The following is a 22,917-nucleotide window of genomic DNA, read 5'->3' as shown; positions in this document are numbered from 1 at the left end:
CTTAAATGACTCTGAGCATCATGGCTTTCAAAATTTAGAGAATTTTTTTTTTAATTTTGAAATACTTCGTAAGTGTCAATAAGGTCATTACTGTATTTTTATCACATGATTAACCCTCATTGTGCTTTCTAATGCTTTACAGGAAATGTGCCCCATTTCTCCTACACTCTAAACTCACAATTCTCTCGACCCTCAGATGATTCTCCTTTGTTGTGGTAATGTTTGACGGTGGTCTTCACAGAGAAATAAAGTATCTCTTGATTTCTACCCAATCAAATTTCTGTAATGAAACGAAAGGACCAACGATATTGGTGAATTACAACGAATGTAACAGCTCCAGATGAATTACAACGAATGTAACAGCTCCAGGTGAATTACAACGAAAAGTTCTTAAAAATATCGTGCAGCATATTTATATGTCAATTGAATTCCTAATTAAACTTTGACCTATTTTGTGTATACTTATGTGGCTCAATTGGACTATATATACCAATACTTTGGTAACAATGCACCACACTGTATTAAAGGTTTGGTTTGTTTCGAATTTCGCGCAAAGCTACACGAGGGCTATCTGTGCCAGCCGTCCCTAATTTAGCAGTGTAAGACTAGAGATTAGGCAGCTAGTCATCACCACCCACCGACAACTCTTTGGCTACTCTTTTACCAACGAATAATGGGATTGACCGTCACATTATAACGACCCCATGGCTGAAAGAGCGAGCATGTTTAGTGTGACGGGGATTCGAACCCGCGACTTTCAGATTACAAGTCAAGCGCCTGAACCACCTCGCCATCCGGGCCTGTATTAAAGGACTGCAAGACGTGAAAAACTTATTACAATAGATATCACAGAATGTTAAAACACGCGTTGGTAACAAAAATGTCTTATATTAGCTATATTTTGGAACTATGTAATTTGTGAGGCGTAACTGCTAAAATTACAAGAATACAGAATGCTTAGAATTTCCAAGCATGTATACTGGTAGTTAGAACTCATACAAAGAATAGATTGTGATGCACGTGAAGAAAGTGAGAAACAGCAAACTCTGAAAGTAGAAAAAAATTCCTTCTTTACAGTGAGCGAAACCAGATTAAAAGTTTGTGCTAATGAACGAATCTTGTACTCAAGGCCAGAAGGTAGGTGGCGCTCGACACTGCTGGTTGTGATTCATCCCTTGTCTACTTTGGAATTCATTACTTTATATCTTACACGTGACTGCTCTTAGTTCAAGCATCGACATTCAGCGATGGTTGTTTCCATATGTTTAATTTATAACCACAGGTTTTCTGTGATTATTGATGAAGCACGTGTGTCAAGAACGGCCATATTGGAGGTCTTGGTTTTTCTCACTGCCTTGAGTCGATCATGAATATTCAAATAATCACCAGTAGATGGGAATAACTTCGCCCACTCATCGCACGAGAGCCACCTGACGGTTTCAAGGACAAAACATGCAGCCTGCAGGATTTTGGTATTGAGATAACTACTTTTTCAGTCATCCATTAAATAAATAATTACACATTCTCACTTTGTTTGTAGATTTGTTTTAATTTCTCAACAAATAATCTCCACTATGCTGCCCCTCACTGGCACAGTGGTATGTCTGAGTTTCGATACCATTGGTGAGTACAACACAGAATTTTGTGTAATTTTGTGCTTAGTTCCAAACAAATAAACGATGTTTTGTTACGTGTTTTCTGGAACTCGTGTTGTTTTTCCTTAAGCCTAAAACTGTATAATTCGCTCTGTATCCACTATGAGGAGTCGATTGGTTCGTTTTGTTTTAAATTTCGCGCAAAGCTACACGAGCGTTACCTGCGCTAGCCGTCCCTAATTTGGCAGTGTAAGACTAGAGGGAAGGCAGCTAGTCATCACTACCCACCGTCAACTCTTGTGCTACTCTTTTGCCAAGGAATAGTGGAATTAACCGTCACATTATAACGCCCCACGGCTGAAAGGACGAGCATGTTGGTGTGACGGGGATTCGAATCCATGACCCTTGAATTGTGAGTCGAGCGCCTTAACCACCTGGCCATGCCGGGCCATGACGAATCGAACCCTGGATTATAACATGATAGAGTGTTAAACTTTCCGCAAGTCTTTAATGAGAAACATTTGAGAAGATTGAAGTTCCGTATAACTTTCTTTGCAACCAATAGAGTTAACTAATGTACACTAAAAGTTTCAGAGTAAAAAAAAACATTCTTAATAAATGTAATTTCAATGGTTAGTAAAAGAAAAAACATTCTTAATAAATGTAATTTCAATGGTTATTTTAATTCCTATATCAAATATAGTCAAAACAATTATTGGTTAAATGTTTTTTAAAGTATTCATGGCTTTTTGTGTAAGATATAACATCATTGGAACGAAGCTTAAGAATCATTTTTATGAGCATGGAACTGTCTCTGATGTTCGATTCCATCATACTTATTTCCCATTTAAACAAATGCATAGAGATTTGTATTATTTAACTGGATAATACAGGTCCACGACTTTAAAATTTGTAAAAGTTGTCTTGGTTTTAATAACGGATTCTCCATAATTCGACTACTCAGACTTGGAAAATAATGCTTTTTTTTTTCTATCACGTTAGGGCTTTCTTACAAATCAGACAAAAACGCCTTTATTTACATCAAATTATTATTTCTTTTACATAACGAATACTTTTCGTTGTTACAGTCGGATTCTAGAACGATCAATAAGACTCTGACGTCACTATTCGTCTAGAGAAATCTATAACCAGTGGTTGTCAATGTTTTAGACCTAACAAAATGTGACCCGATTTCAATGAAGATGATTCACTTATGAAAAATTACGTATAACGTGTTGTGAAAAATCTGAACATGATGAATTAAAATGGATATTATATTCAGATTCAGAGAGTCCCCCGCTACTACAGCGATGTATATTTGGATTTAAACGCTAAAATTAGGGGTTAGATTCCCCTCGGTGGACTCAGCAGATGACTCAAAGTCACTGAGGAGTTGATGCCTTTTCAGAGGATTATTTAAAGAGGGTAAAAGCTAATGGAGATGGATCTGAAACTGTTGTCATGTAATAAATAATAATATAAATTGAATTTAACAGCAAACCGCTCTTATCGGACTTTGTAAAATGTCTCTAAAACTTGGTTGATGGTTGTAAAATGTCTCTAAAACCTGGTTGATGGTTGTAAACGGTACGTAACCATTCTTGCCAGAGAAAAAAAATATTCGTAACAGAGGTTTTTAACTCATGCAGGTTAAAACACACAATATTCCGAAGAAGGTGGTATTGATCCTTCTCGAAGAAAGTGAAAAACCTGCACATTAGAAGTTTAGGACAGCATGGCTTCCGAAAACACACCTCCAAATCATCCTGAACCAATCAAAAGCAGTACCCTCGTCCCTAAAGTGAGGACTACGATTTCAAAAGAGAACTATGAATTATTGTAGCTGGTCATGTGTCCTGGTACAGTTAACGACATATAAAACAAAATAGAATAAAACCTCAGAAGTATCCCGACGAAACCTAAAAGTCAACGGTGGTTTGATGAAAAACAAGATGGCCGAAGGAACTGGAATTTCAGCAAATATAACGGAATTTCGTGTTTTGGCTGCTGAAGCGTAAATTTTGAAGAAGCATACATGTTCATAGAAACCTGTATGACTATACTAAAAGAAAATTAACATGGAAGTCCCTCGAAGAAGCCCGATCTTATGACGTCATCACTTCAGGGTCATTAGAGGCACGAGAAGCAGGTAGAGGGTGACCATCAGTACTAGTATGCAACAGGTAACCATGATTTTTAAAACGTGCAAATTACCTATTGTGTCCGAGTCTTGTTTAGGTTTTAGCATTTCAAAATGCAATTTTATACATAGAAACGAACATGGGCAATAAATCTCGTCTGCAGACTCACAACTAGTTTTCGACACTGTGGTGAACAAAGCACAGATAGTGCATTGTGGTGCTTTGTGCTTAACTACAAACATACAAACAATATATATTTTGCTTCTTATTACCTACCTTATTGGTTTGTTTTGAATTTCGTGCAAAGGTCCTCGAGGGTTATCTCTGTTAGCCGTCCATGATTTAGCAGGGTAACACCAGAGTGAAGGCAGCTAGTCATCACCAACGAATAGTGGGATTAACCGTCACATTACAACGCCCCCACGGCTGTAGAGTGAGCATGTTTGGTGTGACAGGGATTCGAACCCGCGGCCCTCGGATTACGAGTCGAGTGTCTTAACCACCTGGCCACGCTGGGCTTCCTACCCTATTTTGTGACACATTATTTATTATGATAGTTGGTTTTGGTAATCCATATACTAAACGTTTAAAACATTTAACGTTAAACTTGTAAAATCGAGATATGTTGTGGATCCAAAGGTTCGTGGTTTGCGACCCCTTGCTGTAAAATCACTCTTCGCACTTTCGAGCCATGTATGAGTTGTAAGAATGATAGTCAAATCCATCTGTCAGATCATAGTTACTCAAGAGAGAGCGCTGTTGACTTACTGTAACTTATTAGAATTACTTACTACCTTCTGCAAGAAATTTCTATAATCTTACATTTTATTTTTTTCACTATCAGTGGAGTTCTCAAACAGTCTTAACAAATTATTCGACAGCGTTAACATTAAACACGTTCTTGCAACATGGAGAGATGTGGGAAAATTAGGTTTATGGTAAAAAGAGCGTTATCAGTGAAACAATCAATATCTGTCCTCCTTTCTCATGGAATACTTTATTTCAATCTATTCGATCATCTAGATAAACAGAAATTAACGCTACCGAAAAAAAGTCATCCTTAAGTTTCACTCCTACACATGATAGTTCATCAGGATTTCAATCAGCTGTAACGGGGAAGTGTTACTTGAGAAAACCTGATTAAAGAACTTAATGGTCGGGCCTTCAGCATCAGTGTTTATAGGCCGACGTTGACCAGGCGGAAGACGCAGTTTCCATGTTTGTGTTTTCCTTATGTATTGATTGTTTCATGAGAAACATGTGTTACACGGAGCGTTCTCCTAATGTTCGCTGTCCCTTGTTTCCTAAGAGATAGTTAGTTTAGCTTAAAAGTAGGTGATCAAGTCATTCGATCAAACCTCAGCTGGGTGTAAAATAATCAACTCAGAAGGTGCTTTAATGTACAAACCTGTTAATCGTAGATGGCAGCCACAAGTATTGGATAGTTGCGAAGGTGGTAAGCTGGTTCTGGAGAAATACCAGAAGAACGAGTTGGCACAAACATTTATTAAAAAAGGAGATAATTCAAAACTTTTCTTTAGTTTTTCTCTAAAGACGTGAAATGTTCTGGTAGTTTAGGGCTAAGTTTATCAAAATTGATCTCTCCATAACTTGTATAAAGGCAGGAGCCTATTATGATTATCTTAAGTTTTTATTTTCCATTTAAAACTGTTGAAAACTTTTTAAAATACGTTTTAGAACAGTAGGTAATTAAATCATAAGCAATAGTAGTGTAGAGGTTAAACAACGTATTATATAATATATAGAGCCTCAAAAGAAATGTTACAATATATTCATTTTCACATTATTTCACTTTAGTTGAGCTGAGTTGTACCTCGGTAACTGAAAGATTCGATGGCTCCTACTTCGAAAGAGGTCCTTTTTATATTATTAGTAAAGTAACTTGAAATGTTTGGTTTGTTTTACGTTTACCGAATAAGAAATATTTGTTTGTTTGTGAATTTCGCACAAAGCTACTCGAGGGCTATCTGTGCTAGCCGTCCCTAATTTAGCAATGTAAGACTAGAGGGGAGGCAGCTAGTCATCACCACCCACCGCCAACCTCCTGGACTACTCTTTTACCAACGAATAGTGGGATTGATCGTAACATTATAACGCCCCCACGGCTGAAAGAGCGAGCATCACCACCCACCGCCAACTCTTGGGCTACTCTTTTACCAACGAATAGTGGGATTGATCATAACATTATAACGCCCCCACGGCTGAAAGGGCGAGCATGTTTGGCGCGACGGGGATGACATATGGTAATATACAGGTATATTGTTTGTAGCAACTCCTGTTATTTTTACTTTTACTTCAAATTACACTGAGTTGATTAAAATAGAACTAGGTCCTACATTTCCTAGCATTCAGAGATACTGTAATGACCAGAAATGACGTATTTCCACTTGTTTTCTTTTGGTTCCAAGCACATTAGCACAAGAAACTTAGCAGTGCTTATTCCTAGTCATCGAATGTGCACAATGAGTTGGATAGTGATTACTTCGTTTCTTGCTTTTGAGACACTTGGTGAGAAACTGTATTTTACATTCTCTGATGACATTGAAGTGGAAGGCAGGGAGCCTTCCGAGTTTTGCATTTTTCAGTTTCCAGTAATACTAAGGAGAAATTAAAGAGGTGAGGTCTTACTCTCTTTAACGTTAGTTTCTACTAATACAAGAACTGGTCAAGTAAGACGTGTTTCTAAATTATCTAGGCTTTTAGTGTAAAAAAGAAAATAATAATTTCTACATTCGTTGGTATCCTATAAATATATCAGGATGAGTAAGAAAGGAAACATGTTCTTTATTACATAGTATTTCATTGTTTGTAGTTTAGTAGAAAACTAGACAAATGGCTATCGGTGCTCTGTCCACTACAAACATTGAAACCTGGTTTCTACCATTGTAAGTTCGTAGGCATACCGATGTGCTACTGAGAGGCCTAGTCTTTTATTCTATCAGGTGAGTAAAAAGAAATGGATTTCCTCTTCGTTCTCTTGTTTTTATAGACAGTTAAAGGACTTAAGATAAATAAGTTTCAGTTTTGTTTGCTTGTATGTTTTAGCGAAAAAAAAACCATTTAATTGGATATGTGCGCTTTGTTCCCCTCGGAGAATCAAATCTTGGATTTTAGCGTGATAGATCCGTCAATGTACCTATGAGCCACCAGAGGGTGAAAAAAATCTGAAGAATTATTCTATTTCTTCCCTCTCTCGTGGTTGACATTGGATTGGTTTGGTTTGTTTTGAATTTCGCGTAAAGCTACTGAGGGTTATCTGCGCTAGCCGTCTCTAGTTGACAGTGTAAGACTATAGATTAGGCGGCTAGTCATCACCACCAACGCCAACTTTTGGGCTACTCTTTTACAAACGAATAGTGGGATTGACCGTAACAAAACAATGTCCCCACGGCTGAAAGGGCGAGCATGTTTGGTGTGGTTGACATTGGAACCAATAAAGTCATATAGACGTTTCTCCACCTAGTGGAGGATCATTAAAACTTTTTTCGTATAAACGCTGAAGAGATAATATATGTTAAATTGTATTTTGTTTCATTCGAGTCATTTTAATAAACCCGGCATGGCCAGGTTGGTTAAGGCGTGCGACTCGTAATCTGAGGGTCGCAGGTTTGAATCCCCACCATACCAAATATGCTCTCCATTTCAGCCATGAGGGCATTATGATGTAATGGTCAATCCCACTATTCGTTTGTGAAAGAGTAGCCCAAGAGTTGGCGGTGGGTGGTGATGACTAGCTGCCTTTCCTCTAGTCTTACACTGCTAAATTAGGGACGGCTAACAAAGATAGCCCTCGAGTAGCTTCCCGCGAATTTCAAAAACAAAAACATTTTCATAATTCATTGTTTCCTCTTTGTAACCACTAGTTGTAACCATTCTTTGTAACCACTAGTTTTGTCTGTTTTCTCTGCTCCAATTATTCAACGTTTTCGTCAGATTAATGCACATCACACGCGTATTCACAAAACTGGTTTAGTATTAATAATGTAACTTGTCTTTCTGTATGATTTTGACAGTAATCATCATTAGTAATCACTGGCTAATTTGGGATTTTGAAACAAGAGGCATTTCCTTTTATAATCTATTATGTAACAGTAGCGTGTATCACGACGTGGTTCTACAAATGTTAAATGGGGCCGTCTTGTGCCTCCCAATTAGAAGTCCGGGAACTTTAATGGCTTGAATTCTCATGAGGCGGAACGCCGTTCCGAGCAGCTCTACTCTAATTTAACACCTGGTGGTGCAATTATGCGTTAGTTATCTTATTTTGCTTCTCAGTCGTTCAAAATCGCCGTGGAAGCTGCTATATAGGGACTTTATTATCTTCTTTATGGAAAATGTTAATATGCCCACATTCTCAAATTTAACGCGTGGTAAGCCCTAGGGATACGTTATTTTCCGTCAAAGTCCTCTCTAAAATGGACCCATCTTGACCATTTTACTCGTGACACATACAACTGCAATTTCTTCAACAAACCCATGGAAAGTTTAAGTAACGTTAACACAATTATACAAGAGTATTTATTAAGTTTTTAGGCATCCCATTTGTCGTCCTTTTAAATAAATGCGAAATGTTAATACCATTACAACATTACTTAACTAAATGAAATATTCGTTCTACTGTTAACAGTATCTTTAGATCTTACTTCAACGTCAAATAATATGATTTTATGCTACGTTTTATTATGCATCAATGTTTCTTTTATCTCCTAACTTAATAAAACATAAAATTCTCCTCTGAATTTTCTCCTTAATCACAAAAATCCAACCTTTCGAAAGATCTCCTTTCTTGTTCCGCAATTAAAATTATGTCTAATTTCTATATAAAACGACTATATATATTATAAGAAAATTAATTAAATAATCAACAATAAATATTAACTGTTGTTAAGAAACTGGTCTCCTGGTAAATTCTGTGAGTTAAAGCATTCTTTATTTCTGAGATGTTCGCAATCGAACTAAATATCGAATTTATGTTTTGTATTAGGAATACTAATTTTGTCAAGGATAATCATTTAACACCTTCTTTCAGTTCAGTATCGAGTAACAAGGCATCAATTTAGGTTCTACAGGTTTTTCTTAAGTTCACAACAGTCAGCTTGGGTTCTACAGGTCTTTTCATTAATTCACAACAATCAGTTTAGGTTCTACAGGTCTTTTCATCAGTTCACAACAATCAATTTAGGTTCTACAGGTCTTTCTTAAGTTCACAACAGTCAATTTAGGTTCTACAGGTCTTTCTTAAGTTCACAACAGTCAGTTTGGGTTCTACAGGTCTTTTCATCAGTTCACAACAATCAGTTTAGGTTCTACAGGTCTTTCTTAAGTTCACAACAGTCAGTTTGGGTTCTACAGGTCTTTTCATCAATTCACAACAATCAATTTAGGTTCTACAGGTCTTTTCGTTAATTCACAACAATCAGTTTAGGTTCTACAGGTCTTTCGATCTAAACTTAACGAGCAAGAATAAAAATACGAATAACTAGTGTTCTTTTAGAGTGTCTTCCTTCAAAACTGAATCGTTACTAAAGTAATATTAACTCGTATTTTATTACTTCAAAGTAATATTACTTTTATTGGACGTAATGTTTCTCATTGAGTAAGAAAGTTTGTTAATGTCCCTCTTTTCTCGATCTGTTAAAGTTCGAGACGAATGTCCTTCATATATATTTAACATGTTAAAGAACTTACTAAAATCATTGAACGATAAATTACATATTAAAATATTTATATAACCTTAAGTAGTATTATAAGTTTGTATACATATATATATACAAAAAAAAACTTGATCAGAGTGGAACTGAGAGAAGAAAAAATGTTATTATACTCTGAAAAGAAATCTATTATGAAAAAAAGACCTTCAACTTAACGGACTTTCACATTATTCATACTAAAATTTCGTTTTGTTGTGTTTCTACATTCGCCTAGCATGCTAATCATGAATACATGCTACCAACAAAAGTGTTTACGAACTGTAGATAACACGCTTTGGTTTTCCAAGTTTTACCTAATTACAGAGTGCGAGCGCCTATCTTCGTCTAAGTTCCATCCGCTTCCACTGATATAACTAAGGTTTTGCGGCTTTTTCTTACGCAAGCCTGTCACATTTATTAGAATTTAGAGTTTGAACTAGCCCCAAGTACATGTAATCGCCGGCAGGTGGATAGTTTTTTTTGGTGTGAAAGTTACGAGGACAACAGAGTTTGCAGTAAAAAGACTCAGAATATTGTCTTACCCTTCTAACTATTTATCACATGTTTTCTTGTTAATGAAGTGGTTAATGTAAATAATCATATGTCTGTTATGTAATCTACCCTGTTCCTCTAACTTTGACTTTTACGTTTTCTGTACTTGTTTCCTCGAGACGTCTCGCTACATTGGTTCTGCACTGAAACTGTTGTATGTGGTTAACGTTACAACAGGTTTCCTTATGGTAAGCGTTCCAATGTGCTCGTGTAACCATGAGAATAGACTTATTATGTTCGTATAATGAGTTAGTTGTTGGACAAAATACAGTTATTACGTTACTGTAGTTAACACTAATATCTAGTATGAAAACCTTAACAACTGTTTATCTCTTTCGAAATAAAAATGGTTTTAGGAGACAGAAAACATCGAAACTTGCTTTAACTATGAAATCTTCATTACAACTGTAAGTCCACTACATTTACAGTGACTGGTCTAATCGACTACCCTGGAAACCAGAGCTCACCGCTCCATTGAGTTCTACCTTGCTTCCTACAACTCAGAGTTAATTCGTTCTGTGGTGAGCAGAGAACAAACAGAGAGCCCATTGTGTAGTTTTGTGTTCAAAACATACGAATAATATGTTTTCCCTTTACACGTGAAATACTCGTAAGACAAAATCAACTAAGATTATCGGACATATGGAATCAGGTAAGAATTTTTCTATTGATTTTAGAATGTTCAAGGAAAGTTTTCTTTTAATAAGGTTTATTATTTTTTGTTTATTTCTCACTTTTAAAGAAAAAAAACTCCAATGGTCATTTAAAGGTCCAGTTATTGTTGCAAACTTCTTATTACAGCAAGAAACCTATTTGGATTAAAGCTAACACTCAAACCAGTAACGAGTATCACTAATTAAATATACTTTTCCTATGTTCTTAATTTCTGAGATTAAAATGTGTTGGTTCAAGAATTTTTCTTTCTACGTATATTCAGTTGGAAGTTTAACATGAAGATACGTCAGTTCGTCTCTCCGGAAACGTCTCACCTCATTCAGCTAAGATATTCAGTTCGATCTTTGGAAGCTTTCCTCAGATAGCTTAGTCTCCATTAGTTGTAAATATGACGTTAAGAATTTATTAAAGAATAATGTAGGTGTAGTTTCATTAAGCGCTTTAAAAAAGGGCGGGAGGTAAAAACGAAACCGAGTGTTGAGAATCACGGTAGTTTTAAAAACTTGTTTTAATAAAACTATAAGAACGTTGTATTTCAACTCACAAACACTTTGTAAGTTGAAATACAAACATTTTTTATTGCCATTCGCCGACTTTCCTTGCATTCTAGCTGGACTAGTATCAGGTTTTGGGCGTCTACATCTTTCCTTGACAACATCATATAGGACAATGTGACCTAAAATAAGTCACAACTGTCACCTTCAACAGGCTTGGCATGTTAAGACCATTAATTACTGCTAGAACTGGCGTGTTTGTTTCTTGTTTTAGTACAGTTTTGATTTTATCATTTCAGTCTTCCGACTTGGCGATTTATTGTATCAGGTGCGACGCATAAGCCTTTTTTATTAACACCTGTGTTGTTGTTTTTAAAACCAGCTAGCAATCCAAGCCTTTTATTTAACAAAAATCTCTGTTTGGTAGTTTTTGAATGTCGGTACACTACTAAAGTGAGTGTAACAAAAGTTACAGTATAAAAATGATTTACTTTTAAAAAATGATTTATGTGTAACGTGTTTGTGTTTTTCTTATAGCAAAGCCACATCGGGCTATCTGCTCAGCCTACCGAGAGAAATCGAACCCCTGATTTTAGCGTTGTAAATCCGGAGACATACCGCTGTACTAGCGGGGGGTCTTATATGTAACATTGATCATTGGAGTCCATGTACAACCAAATACGAGTCATGTGAGCATGGCTGTATTAAATACACGTACAGCCTGATAAGATTTACTTTCATATGACTGTAATAGGAGCACGTACAGCTTCACCAGATTCACTTAAGTATGGCTCAATCAAAATCAGTGAATCTCCAACAAACCGTAGATTGAAAACACAAAAGGGTGTTTAATTATTAATAGTAAATAATAATTCAGCGATAGTTCTGTTAGAATAAATTAAAAGAGGACAGTTATATTTTCATTGTATAATAATTGGTGCAATATCTCATTATACAAGTATGAAAATAGCACGAGATATAATGTCATATATATGTAACATTTATATGATAACAAGAGACTGAATATAGTAAATTAACGACAGTCAGTACTGCAGCGAGTGCGGCATGGCCAGGTGGTTAAGGCACTCGACTCGTGATCAGAGAGTCGCGGCTTCGAATCCAAGTCACACCAAACATCTTCGACCTTTCAGCCGTAAGGGCGTTATAATGTGATGGCCAATTCTACTATTCGTTGGTAAAAGAGTAGCACAAGAGTTGGCGGTGGGTAGTGATGACTAGCTGCCTTCACTCTAGTCTTGCACTGCAAAATTATGGACGGCTAGAACAGATAGCCCTCGAGTAGCTTTGCACGAAATTCAAAACGTACCAAACCAGTACTGCAGAGTAGGAGTGTTGAAGGTTTCACATCAGTTAGTGAACGTTTATAGCGAAAGGTGGGTAAACTGATTCAATAGAAAATACAGTCAAGTAATGACCGACCATTGATACCATCCGAATGAAATTACTCAATAAAAAAATTAAATTTCTAATGAATAGCTGATCATTCCGTTCTCTTATATCAAAACACTTAAATTACAATATTTGCATCAAACAGAATTACTATAAAAATCAGCGTATTACAATAAACAATCTCTATTTAAAAACCTAAAGGTCAGTGGAATTTCGTACTATAGAGTTATTGGTACTTTCTCAGTGGTGTCCCCCACTGGTGCGGACTCACAACGCTAGAAACTGCGTTTCGATACCTGTTGTAAGCAGAGCATAGATAGTCCATTGTATAGCTTTGCGCACAACAAACAAACAACAACAAAATTTTCAGTGACTCAGCGGTAAGTCTGTATGCTTACGGCATTAAAAATTGAGTTTCGATACCCGTGATGGGCAAAGCACAGCTAGCCCCCTTACGTATCTTTCTGCTTAATAATGACTAAGCCAAACCGAGTGTTGTTGGTTTAAGCTTACAAGGAAGAGTCTGTTTTTGTAATGATCAACATAAAATATTGAGTAATAGCATGTATTCTTATTACTGTCTTTAAAGGTTATAAGACATTTTAAATCCGAAAGAATAATTCGAAACGAAGTCAGTGTGTCCAGAAAAATACGTAATTAAAAACAAGAGGTGGGACATGGCTTGTACAGAAGTTACCTCTGGGTAGGTTCTCCGAAACTTTTTTTCCTTACAAATCTTCAAACAAAAGAATAAAAACAATAATGCATTTTGAATACAGTTTATTACCATGATAAACTTACTTACACAAAACGTGTATACCCTCTGATAACATAGGCCTAGTTAGAACAATTGTTATCCATTGAAATGCCTACTCTTACTTTTCTGTCTCTCTTTTGTTTTGTTTTTTACTGCAAAGTGCTTCCGTTGTGAACCATCTCACGTTCGTTGTATAGATTTGAAGCTCATACCAATTAGAGGAGATATCAGCCTGGAGAAAATTCCAGTGATCAATAGCACAGTATTTACTTCCGTTTTTGCAACAATAACATTTTAAACAGCTATGCAGAACAAAGAACTTGGCTATAGCAGGGCCCCAGTGGCTCAGTAGCAACTATGAAGGCTTACAACGCTAAAAACCCATTTGTAGCTTCTCGCTTAACAGCAAACAAACAACCAAAAAAAGTTCTAATCAACAAAATCATGAACTTCTGTCTCTTTTTGTTCTTCTTTGCAAATGTGTTTATAGCAATTCTAACTTACGAAACTTAGAGGTAAGAATACAATGGGAAAGAAACAGCAGTTGAGTCGTTACTCAAGAAATAACAATAAATAATCAACTCGCTTCTTTTGGTTCTTTCTTTTGTGTATAATTAAGTATAAGACTACACAACGGGCTATCTGTGCTTGCCCACCACGGGTATCTAAACCATATTTCTAGCGTTATAAGTCCAAAGGCATACCGCTGTGTGACTGGGGGGAAGGACATTACCTCGTGACGTGACCCTAAAATTAACACATGGGGGTCCAATTATTAACTTACATCAAATTACTTAGTTAGTCAAACCATATTGAATCTTATCAGAAAAGTAAACCGGAAGAAAAGCACTGGTTTGAGAGTTACATATTTTTTTCATAAGATAATTTAATTGTACGATGAAAATATACGACTTTTCATAGTACTGCTAACATAACAACTATTAATAGTAGACCGTGACGTTGTGTGCCATATGCTCCAAAGCTTATTAGATTTGTATCCTTAAACTTTCTGCTTTCGTGGGTAGATACTCTTAAGTTATTAAAATATAAAATAATGTTAAACAGCCCATCCCACAAGTTCATTGGTAAGTAAAAGGGTATTTGATGACCAATCATGTGATCTGAAATGCGTTTTATCACTGAGCTTATGTTATATTGAGTCTCAGTTGCTACTATGCGATAAAATAGAAAGATTAAAGTGTTTTAAAGTGTTTATAGGCAACGGATTTCCCTCAAGGAAGAAATCTGGATGTCTGATTCATTTAGAAACCATAGACGGATGGGAGCCGACCAATTTAGTCAGTTGTATCCGACGTATAGACAAAGCAGACCATTATTAATAACATAAACAGACGACTGCTATCTGTCGATTTTCGCTTAACGCTACTACAGGGTACCTACTTCGAGACTGAATCAGATGCTTGTAATCACAACTGGACAAAATTTCAGTGCACAGCCAAACTCACAATCCTCATTTCTCTCACTTAACACATAAAATAGTTATAAAACCGTCTCTTCAGATAAAAGAACTTCATCAGGTTTCATTCCCATTGAAAATACCTTAGATGCTAATAGAGGTTTTATCGATTCTATTAATTACAAAGTTCCAGGCTCTAAAGGTAAGTAAATAACCTAGCAGTGGTCAAGGATACCTCAAGACCTCATCAATATATTGTGCTTACACAACATTAATTCAAGGCTATTTCTGGCGAACCTATCTATTTTGAGATTACATTTTGTGAGCTTTAAGTCATCTCTACAAAATGTTTATTTGCAAATTTGGATTAAATGGCAAATAATTAATATTTCACATAACATTATGGATCGTAAGATTCTATTTGTATAAAGATAAATTGATGGTTATTGGCATTATGTTATAAGAGTGCTGTTTGCCTTATCGTAGATATATTATAAATTTAATATCTCATAACAAAGTCATCAGTTGGTCTGGCTAATAAGTCGTAATTAAGTTTAATGAATTGTAACATAAGCCTTATAAGTACAACAGGTACTGATGACTCCAGACCGTAACAAAACAAGATAACAAAATGCAGAAGCAAGTAATAATAATGAAAAAGGACAGTGCAAACGAGTTTTTAAAAGCAGACTTGACTGTTTAATGCGTTTAAAAACAATCAGGATTAGGGGTAGGTGAAACTCTATTAATTAGATGTTCTACACTAACGAAAATAAATCGATTACGTAAAATGCAGGCAGTAAAAAAAGGGAGAATTTCAAATAGATCAGACTTTCTTCATTTCATTAAAAATATTTTAATTAATTAACAATACACAGGTTTGATTGGACTAAAGCGCTTGTAGAAAACTTTATCCCTGACTTGATACAAGCGATACCTTTTTGAATCGCGTTTTAATATTTACTTTTTATTTGTTGAATACGAAGCGTCATGATCTTTTGATAAAAGGCTTCACAACTTACTAATTTTCCAGTTGGTTAATGTATAACATTAATCTATCATCAGGAACAACGCTACGTTTTTCATCTACGCTTGTGAGAACAACAGTAGAGACACACACACAAACGTTTAAAAATAATTATGATTAATGTTTTATTCGTGTAACTGTATAAATATTAACACGTCAAAAGCAGGTTTAATGTTTATTTTCCTAATCTCGAGGCATATGCATATAAACTAGCGTAATTATTTCCGTGACCTTATAATACAATAGGCGTGAATTGACCTACCCTCGTTCCTTCTTAAGATTGGTTATGTTTGACATATCTCTTTATCTCTTGTGACACTTATAATAAGACGTCTTTATAATTTGTTCTGCTATACAAGACTGGTATGTCATGACATGGTAAACTCTTCTGTTCTCCAATGTGAATTAAGACAAAGAGTGACAGTATTATTTTATTGAAGGCCTTCTCTATAAACTGGTATTTTAAAATTCTATTATACTTTCAAAATGTCTTCAGTTACAATTTATCAATAGCTCATTATTTTGTTGTTTAATTTGTTATGTAAGACTATTTTATTTTAGAGAGACAGCTGGTAATTTCTTTCCAATTGTGTGTTGTCTTATAACAAAGTCACATTAGGCTATATGCTATGACCATCAAGGGGAATCGAACCCACGATTACAGCGTTGTAAATCCGAAGACTTACCTCTGTTCCACCGGATTCTTTCCACAATACAATCCAATACTTATTTGTTATAGGTATTTGCCAATACAAAGTTGTCGTTGTCAGTCATAAATTCAGTAGATAACAATATTGTAAGAGAAGATAATATTTTAATAAGAAATCTATAGAGTAAACAGAAGGAAATCTATAAAGTAAACAGAAGGAAATCTATAGAGTAAACAGAAGGTTTCCTATTGATAAAAATAAAACCATTTTCTGATCTGTTTTTACCAGATAGCGTAAACAGCATCTCAAATTTCACAAAATGATTCACTTTTGAATGAATGTGTGATGAACTCTGTGCTGTTTATCATCCTTTGGTTTAAAGTTTCAATAGCTTCTGGTCACCAAAAATCTGTAGTGAGACAGTCAATGATACCTTATTTGTGTTTTTAGTTAGTATAGCTATTGTGAACTCTTAATATGAAGTTGAGTTCTCTTAGAAAATTTGAAATTTTATCATTTATTAACCCCTTTCATTCGTAATGAAAGATGTCCAAAATGGTGAATTATTTTGCAGTATAACAGTGTGCAAGAGTTGCCTCTTCAGTCATACAGACGTTTACTTCAGTAATCCAGGAAATAAATACATATTGCCAATGTAATTCTACGACAGGTAAGGAAAATATTTATTATTTAGTCCTCCTCGCACCAAGGGATAAGGCCTCACCAGCGCCATCTATCTTGAACCATTACTTGAACCTTTTTCCAGATTAAGTTTACTTTGGTTTCACTCCGGTCGGCCTTCGTAATGTTTTCATTATTTTCCTTTTCCTTTAGGAGTCGGTAACAGAACCTCTTTTATAACACTACTGTACTTTTCTTAGCACGTTGCTAATTCACACCTATTTCCTACTTGTAATCTCATGATGCTTTCCTGTTTTATCGGTTATAAACATTCATTTCTTGCTAGTGATATATACCATGATTCCTTTCTGTCCTATTGGTTATATACATCCATTTCCTGCTACTGGTATCTACCATGATGCCTTCTTGTTCTGTCAGCTATATACATCCATTTCCTGCTAGTAGTATCTATCATGATACCTTCTTGTTCTTCCAATTATACACATCCATTTCCTGCTAGTAGTATCTATCATGATGCCTTCTTGTTCTGTCAGCTATATACATCCATTTCCTGATAGTAGTATCTATCATGATACCTTCTTGTTCTGCCAATTATACGCATCCATTTCCTGCTAGTAGTATCTATCATGATGCCTTCCTGTTCTGTCAGCTATATACATCCATTTCCTGCTAGTGGTACCTATCATGATGCCTTCCTGTCCTGTTGGCTATATACATCCATTTCCTGCTAGTGGTATCTATCATGATGCCTTCCTGTTCTGTCAGCTATATACATCCATTTCCTGCTAGTGGTACCTATCATGATGCCTTTCTGTCCTATTGGTTATATACATCCATTTCCTGCTACTGGTATCTACCATGATACCTTCTTGTTCTGCCAATTATACACATCCATTTCCTGCTAGTGGTACCTATCATGATGCCTTCTTGTTCTGTCAGCTATATACATCCATTTCCTGCTAGTGGTACCTATCATGATGCCTTCCTGTCCTGTTGGCTATATACATCCATTTCCTGCTAGTGGTATCTATCATGATGCCTTCTTGTTCTGTCAGCTATATACATCCATTTCCTGCTAGTGGTACCTATCATGATGCCTTCCTGTCCTGTTGGCTATATACATCCATTTCCTGCAAATGGTATCTATCATGATGTCTTCTTGTTCTGTCAGCTATATACATCCATTTCCTGATAGTAGTATCTACCGTGATGCCTTCCTGTCCTGCGTTAACACATCCATTTACTACTAGTGGCACCTATCATTATGCCTTCCTGTCTTGTCGGTTATACACATCCATTTTGCTAAGATATCGTGGATAAATACAATTATCTTCCTGTCACTTTTTTGACCGTTTTGTAGTTGTCTGATCCATAGAACAGTATGGATGTTTTACATTGGTAATGAAGAGCCGCAGTCTGGTCTTGAGAGAAATCTTCTAGGACCTTAATAATGGATTTAGTTGTGGCAATTCATATCTAGCATTGTTGATCCAAGCATTCACATCAACATCTCTTCCTCTTCACTTGTCATTTACGAATACCAGGTGTGTAAACCGGCTAATGACTTTTACTTATTTCCTGCCCATTTATTTGCAGCTGTAACTGTGACTTTACCTCAGTCTTCGCCAATTCTGTCATGATGATGCTAACTTTCAGACTGGTCCTCTGAGAGTTGCTGCTAACACTCGAGGTTTTTTGTTTCATCTGGCAAAAGGTATTGGATATGATAGTACGTAGTCCAGATAGTACGTAGATGTCCATCCGATGTTTGTGCGCATGTCCCTTGTGGACTCCTTCATGGCCCAGTCAGTAACAATGAACAATAGAGAGCATACATCCTTGTCTAGCACTAGCACTTACATCAATCAAGGTGAGGTGGGGGTCTTCTTCCACGTAATATACTGCACATAAAACCTTCATACAGTGCACTTATCATTTAGATTACTTAAACGGGAGTATCATACAGACACAAGATGCTCCATAGACTCTCCTGATGCACACTATCAGTAACTTTCTTAAAATCCACAAAGTTCAGACGTAGCAAAAACTGTCATTCCAAAGACCGTTTTATAGTATTCCTTAATACAAATATTTAACCATTACAACATCTACCCCTAGACTTGCGTCTTACATAATTGCAAAAACGTTTTATGCGATAATGAAATACGCTGCACACAGACAAATCGGTAAGGTGGTAAAGACTTCAGAAGGATAGAAAGATACACAATCTAAGTTCACAATGCAGTGCATCCGGATGAAAGTTTCACATATAAACAGTTTGCGGTTGAAGTTCTTTACCCTAACTTTTCAAAATTTTTCATTTATGTTCACACAAACACTGGATTTTTTTAGTTTTACTTCACGCAACTTAATAAAACATTGATCTCGTTTAATAGCATATTAGCAAATTCGGCAAAGGGATACTGTTTACATAGTTTTAGTGTGTAGTCCATCTTAATCTGGGAAAATGTGAGACACATTATTATGTGAGGATAAATAACGCCAAAACAATTATTAAAACAACAACTACTACAACTGTGTTATAAGGACTTTCACATTGCAACTGTTATAAGAACTTTCACATTAGAACTGTGTTATAAGAACTTTCACATTGCAACTGTGTTATAAGAACTTTCACATTGCAACTGTGTTATAAGAACTTTCACATTGCAACTGTGTTATAATAACTTTCACATTGAAACTGTGTTATAAGAACTTTCACATTACAACTGTGTTATAAGAACTTCACATTGCAACTGTGTTATAAGAACTTCACATTAGAACTGTGTTATAAGAACTTTCACATTGGAACTGTGTTATAAAAACTTTCACATCAGAACTGTGTCATAAGAACTTTCACATTACAACTGTATTATAAGAACTTTCACATTGAAACTGTGTTATAAGAACTTTCACATTACAACTGTGTTATAAGAACTTTCACAATACAACTGTGTTATAAGAACTTTCACATAACAACTGTGTTACAAGAACTTTCACATTACAACTGTGTTATAAGAACTTCCACATTGGAACTGTGTTATAAGAACTTTCACATTAGAACTGTGTTATAAGAACTTTCACAATACAACTGTGTTATAAGAACTTTCACATTACAACTGTGTTATAATAACTTTCACATTACAACTGTGTCATAAGAACTTTCACATTACAACTGTGTTATAAGAACTTTCACGTTGGAACTGTGTTATAAGAACTTTCACATTGGAACTGTGTTATAATAACTTTCACATTACAACTGTGTTATAAGAACTTTCACATTACAACTGTGTTATAAGAACTTTCACAATACAACTGTGTTATAAGAACTTTCACATTACAACTGTGTCATAAGAACTTTCACATTACAACTGTGCTATAAGAACTTTCACATTACAACTGTGTTATAAGAACTTTCACATTGGAGATGTTTTCTTTATCAGTAGAAAACAGTTGCGACCGTATTCGATTTACTTTAAGTTACTTGTTTACTTCTCAGTTGTTTGTATTATAATTTTCAGCTCAGATTTGTGTCACAGCTGAGGTAACTATTGTTTCGGTACGAAATGTTAGCCAGTTCCATGTACTTAACATTTATTTAAAATTAGGGTTATATAACTATCCTGAGGCATTCAGGAATTTCACAATAGCTTGAGAAGTTTGCTTGAGGATATTTGCCCCAGTTTATTTATGAAAATATCAAATTCTGTTGTTGTGGTCAGCTCAGTTTCCAATGGTTCTAGAGCTTTAGTATACGACAACAACAACTTCTGTCAGGAACTGTCCAATTCCTAGACTTTATATGGAGAAAGACACTATTGGAAGTTTTCATTGCCGAATGACTCACAGGCTAAGCTCTGAGATCTCAGTAGCCGCTGCTATCAGATGCTGTAGTCCAGAAATAGCAGATTGTATTTTGGAATATATCTCTAAGGATATAGTAAGACGTAAAGTACAAAAATACGTTTGTTACACAAGGAGTGAATTCAAGTGAAATATTGGAATGATATCGTATCCCATAAAGATAGTTGTTATTTTTGAAACATCTATGTATCAACTGTAACCAATCTGAAAAGAGATAGAACAAAAAATACACTATATTAAGTATCTCAATACACTTTTTTATCTTGTTACTTCTCCCTATAGTACTTTCTTTATTAAAGATCGTAGTACAGTATAATCACATTATTAATAACTGTAGTACAGTATAAACCCATTATTAATAATTGTAGTACTGTATAAACCCATTATTAATAATTGTAGTACAATATAACCACATTATTAATAATTGTAGTACAGTATAAACCCATTATTAATAATTGTAGTACAGTATAACCACATTATTAATAATTGTAGTACAGTATAACCACATTATTAATAATTGTAGTACAGTATAAACCCATTATTAATAATTGTAGTACAGTATAACCACATTATTAATAATTGTAGTACAGTATAACCACATTATTAATAATTGTAGTACAGTATAAACCCATTATTAATAATTGTAGTACAGTATAACCACATTATTAATAATTGTAGTACTGTATAACCACATTATTAATAATTGTAGTACAGTATAAACCCATTATTAATAATTGTAGTACAGTATAAACCCATTATTAATAATTGTAGTACAGTATAACCACATTATTAATAATTGTAGTACTGTATAACCACATTATTAATAATTGTAGTACTGTATAAACCCATTATTAATAATTGTAGTACAGTATATCCACATTATTAATAATTGTAGTACAGTATAAACCCATTATTAATAATTGTAGTACTGTATAACCACATTATTAATAATTGTAGTACAGTATAAACCCATTATTAATAATTGTAGTACAGTATAAACCCATTATTAATAATTGTAGTACAGTATAACCACATTATTAATAATTGTAGTACAGTATAAACCCATTATTAATAATTGTAGTACAGTATAAACCCATTATTAATAATTGTAGTACAGTATAACCACATTATTAATAATTGTAGTACAGTATAAACCCATTATTAATAATTATAGTACTGTATAACCACATTATTAATAATTGTAGTACAGTATAAACCCATTATTAATTATTGTAGTACTGTATAACCACACTATTAATAATTGTAGTACAGTATAAACCCATTATTAATAATTATAGTACAGTATAACCACATTATTAATAATTATAGTACTGTATAACCACATTATTAATAATTGTAGTACAGTATAAACCCATTATTAATTATTGTAGTACTGTATAACCACATTATTAATAATTGTAGTACAGTATAAACCCATTATTAATAATTGTAGTACAGTATAACCACATTATTAATAATTGTAGTACAGTATAACCACATTATTAATAATTGTAGTACAGTATAAACCCATTATTAATAATTGTAGTACAGTATAAACCCATTATTAATAATTGTAGTACAGTATAAACCCATTATTAATAATTGTAGTACAGTATAACCACATTATTAATAATTGTAGTACAGTATAAACCCATTATTAATTATTGTAGTACTGTATAACCACATTATTAATAATTGTAGTACAGTATAAACCCATTATTAATAATTATAGTACAGTATAAACCCATTATTAATAATTATAGTACTGTATAACCACATTATTAATAATTGTAGTACAGTATAACCACATTATTAATAATTGTAGTACAGTATAAACCCATTATTAATAATTGTAGTACAGTATAAACCCATTATTAATAATTGTAGTACAGTATAAACCCATTATTAATAATTATAGTACTGTATAACCACATTATTAATAATTGTAGTACTGTATAACCACATTATTAATAATTGTAGTA

General features: G+C 34.6%; 1 protein-coding gene across 1 annotated transcript in view; it reads left to right on the top strand.

Moving 5' to 3' along the window:
- The first annotated feature begins 10,223 nt into the window (after positions 1-10,223).
- The window catches only part of LOC143224815 (protein TANC2-like), a 150,477-nt gene continuing 137,783 nt past the window's right edge, over positions 10,224-22,917 (top strand). The window contains exon 1 of the mRNA XM_076453146.1: positions 10,224-10,651. Coding sequence (XP_076309261.1) covers positions 10,642-10,651 — 10 coding nt within the window. The 5' untranslated portion in view covers positions 10,224-10,641. The remainder of the gene's footprint in view (positions 10,652-22,917) is intronic.

This window comes from Tachypleus tridentatus, chromosome 9, assembly GCF_004210375.1.
Source record: "Tachypleus tridentatus isolate NWPU-2018 chromosome 9, ASM421037v1, whole genome shotgun sequence".
Lineage (NCBI taxonomy): Eukaryota > Metazoa > Arthropoda > Merostomata > Xiphosura > Limulidae > Tachypleus > Tachypleus tridentatus.
The sequence above is the reverse complement of the archived record's forward strand: the minus strand, read 5'-3'. Positions and strand labels throughout refer to the sequence as shown.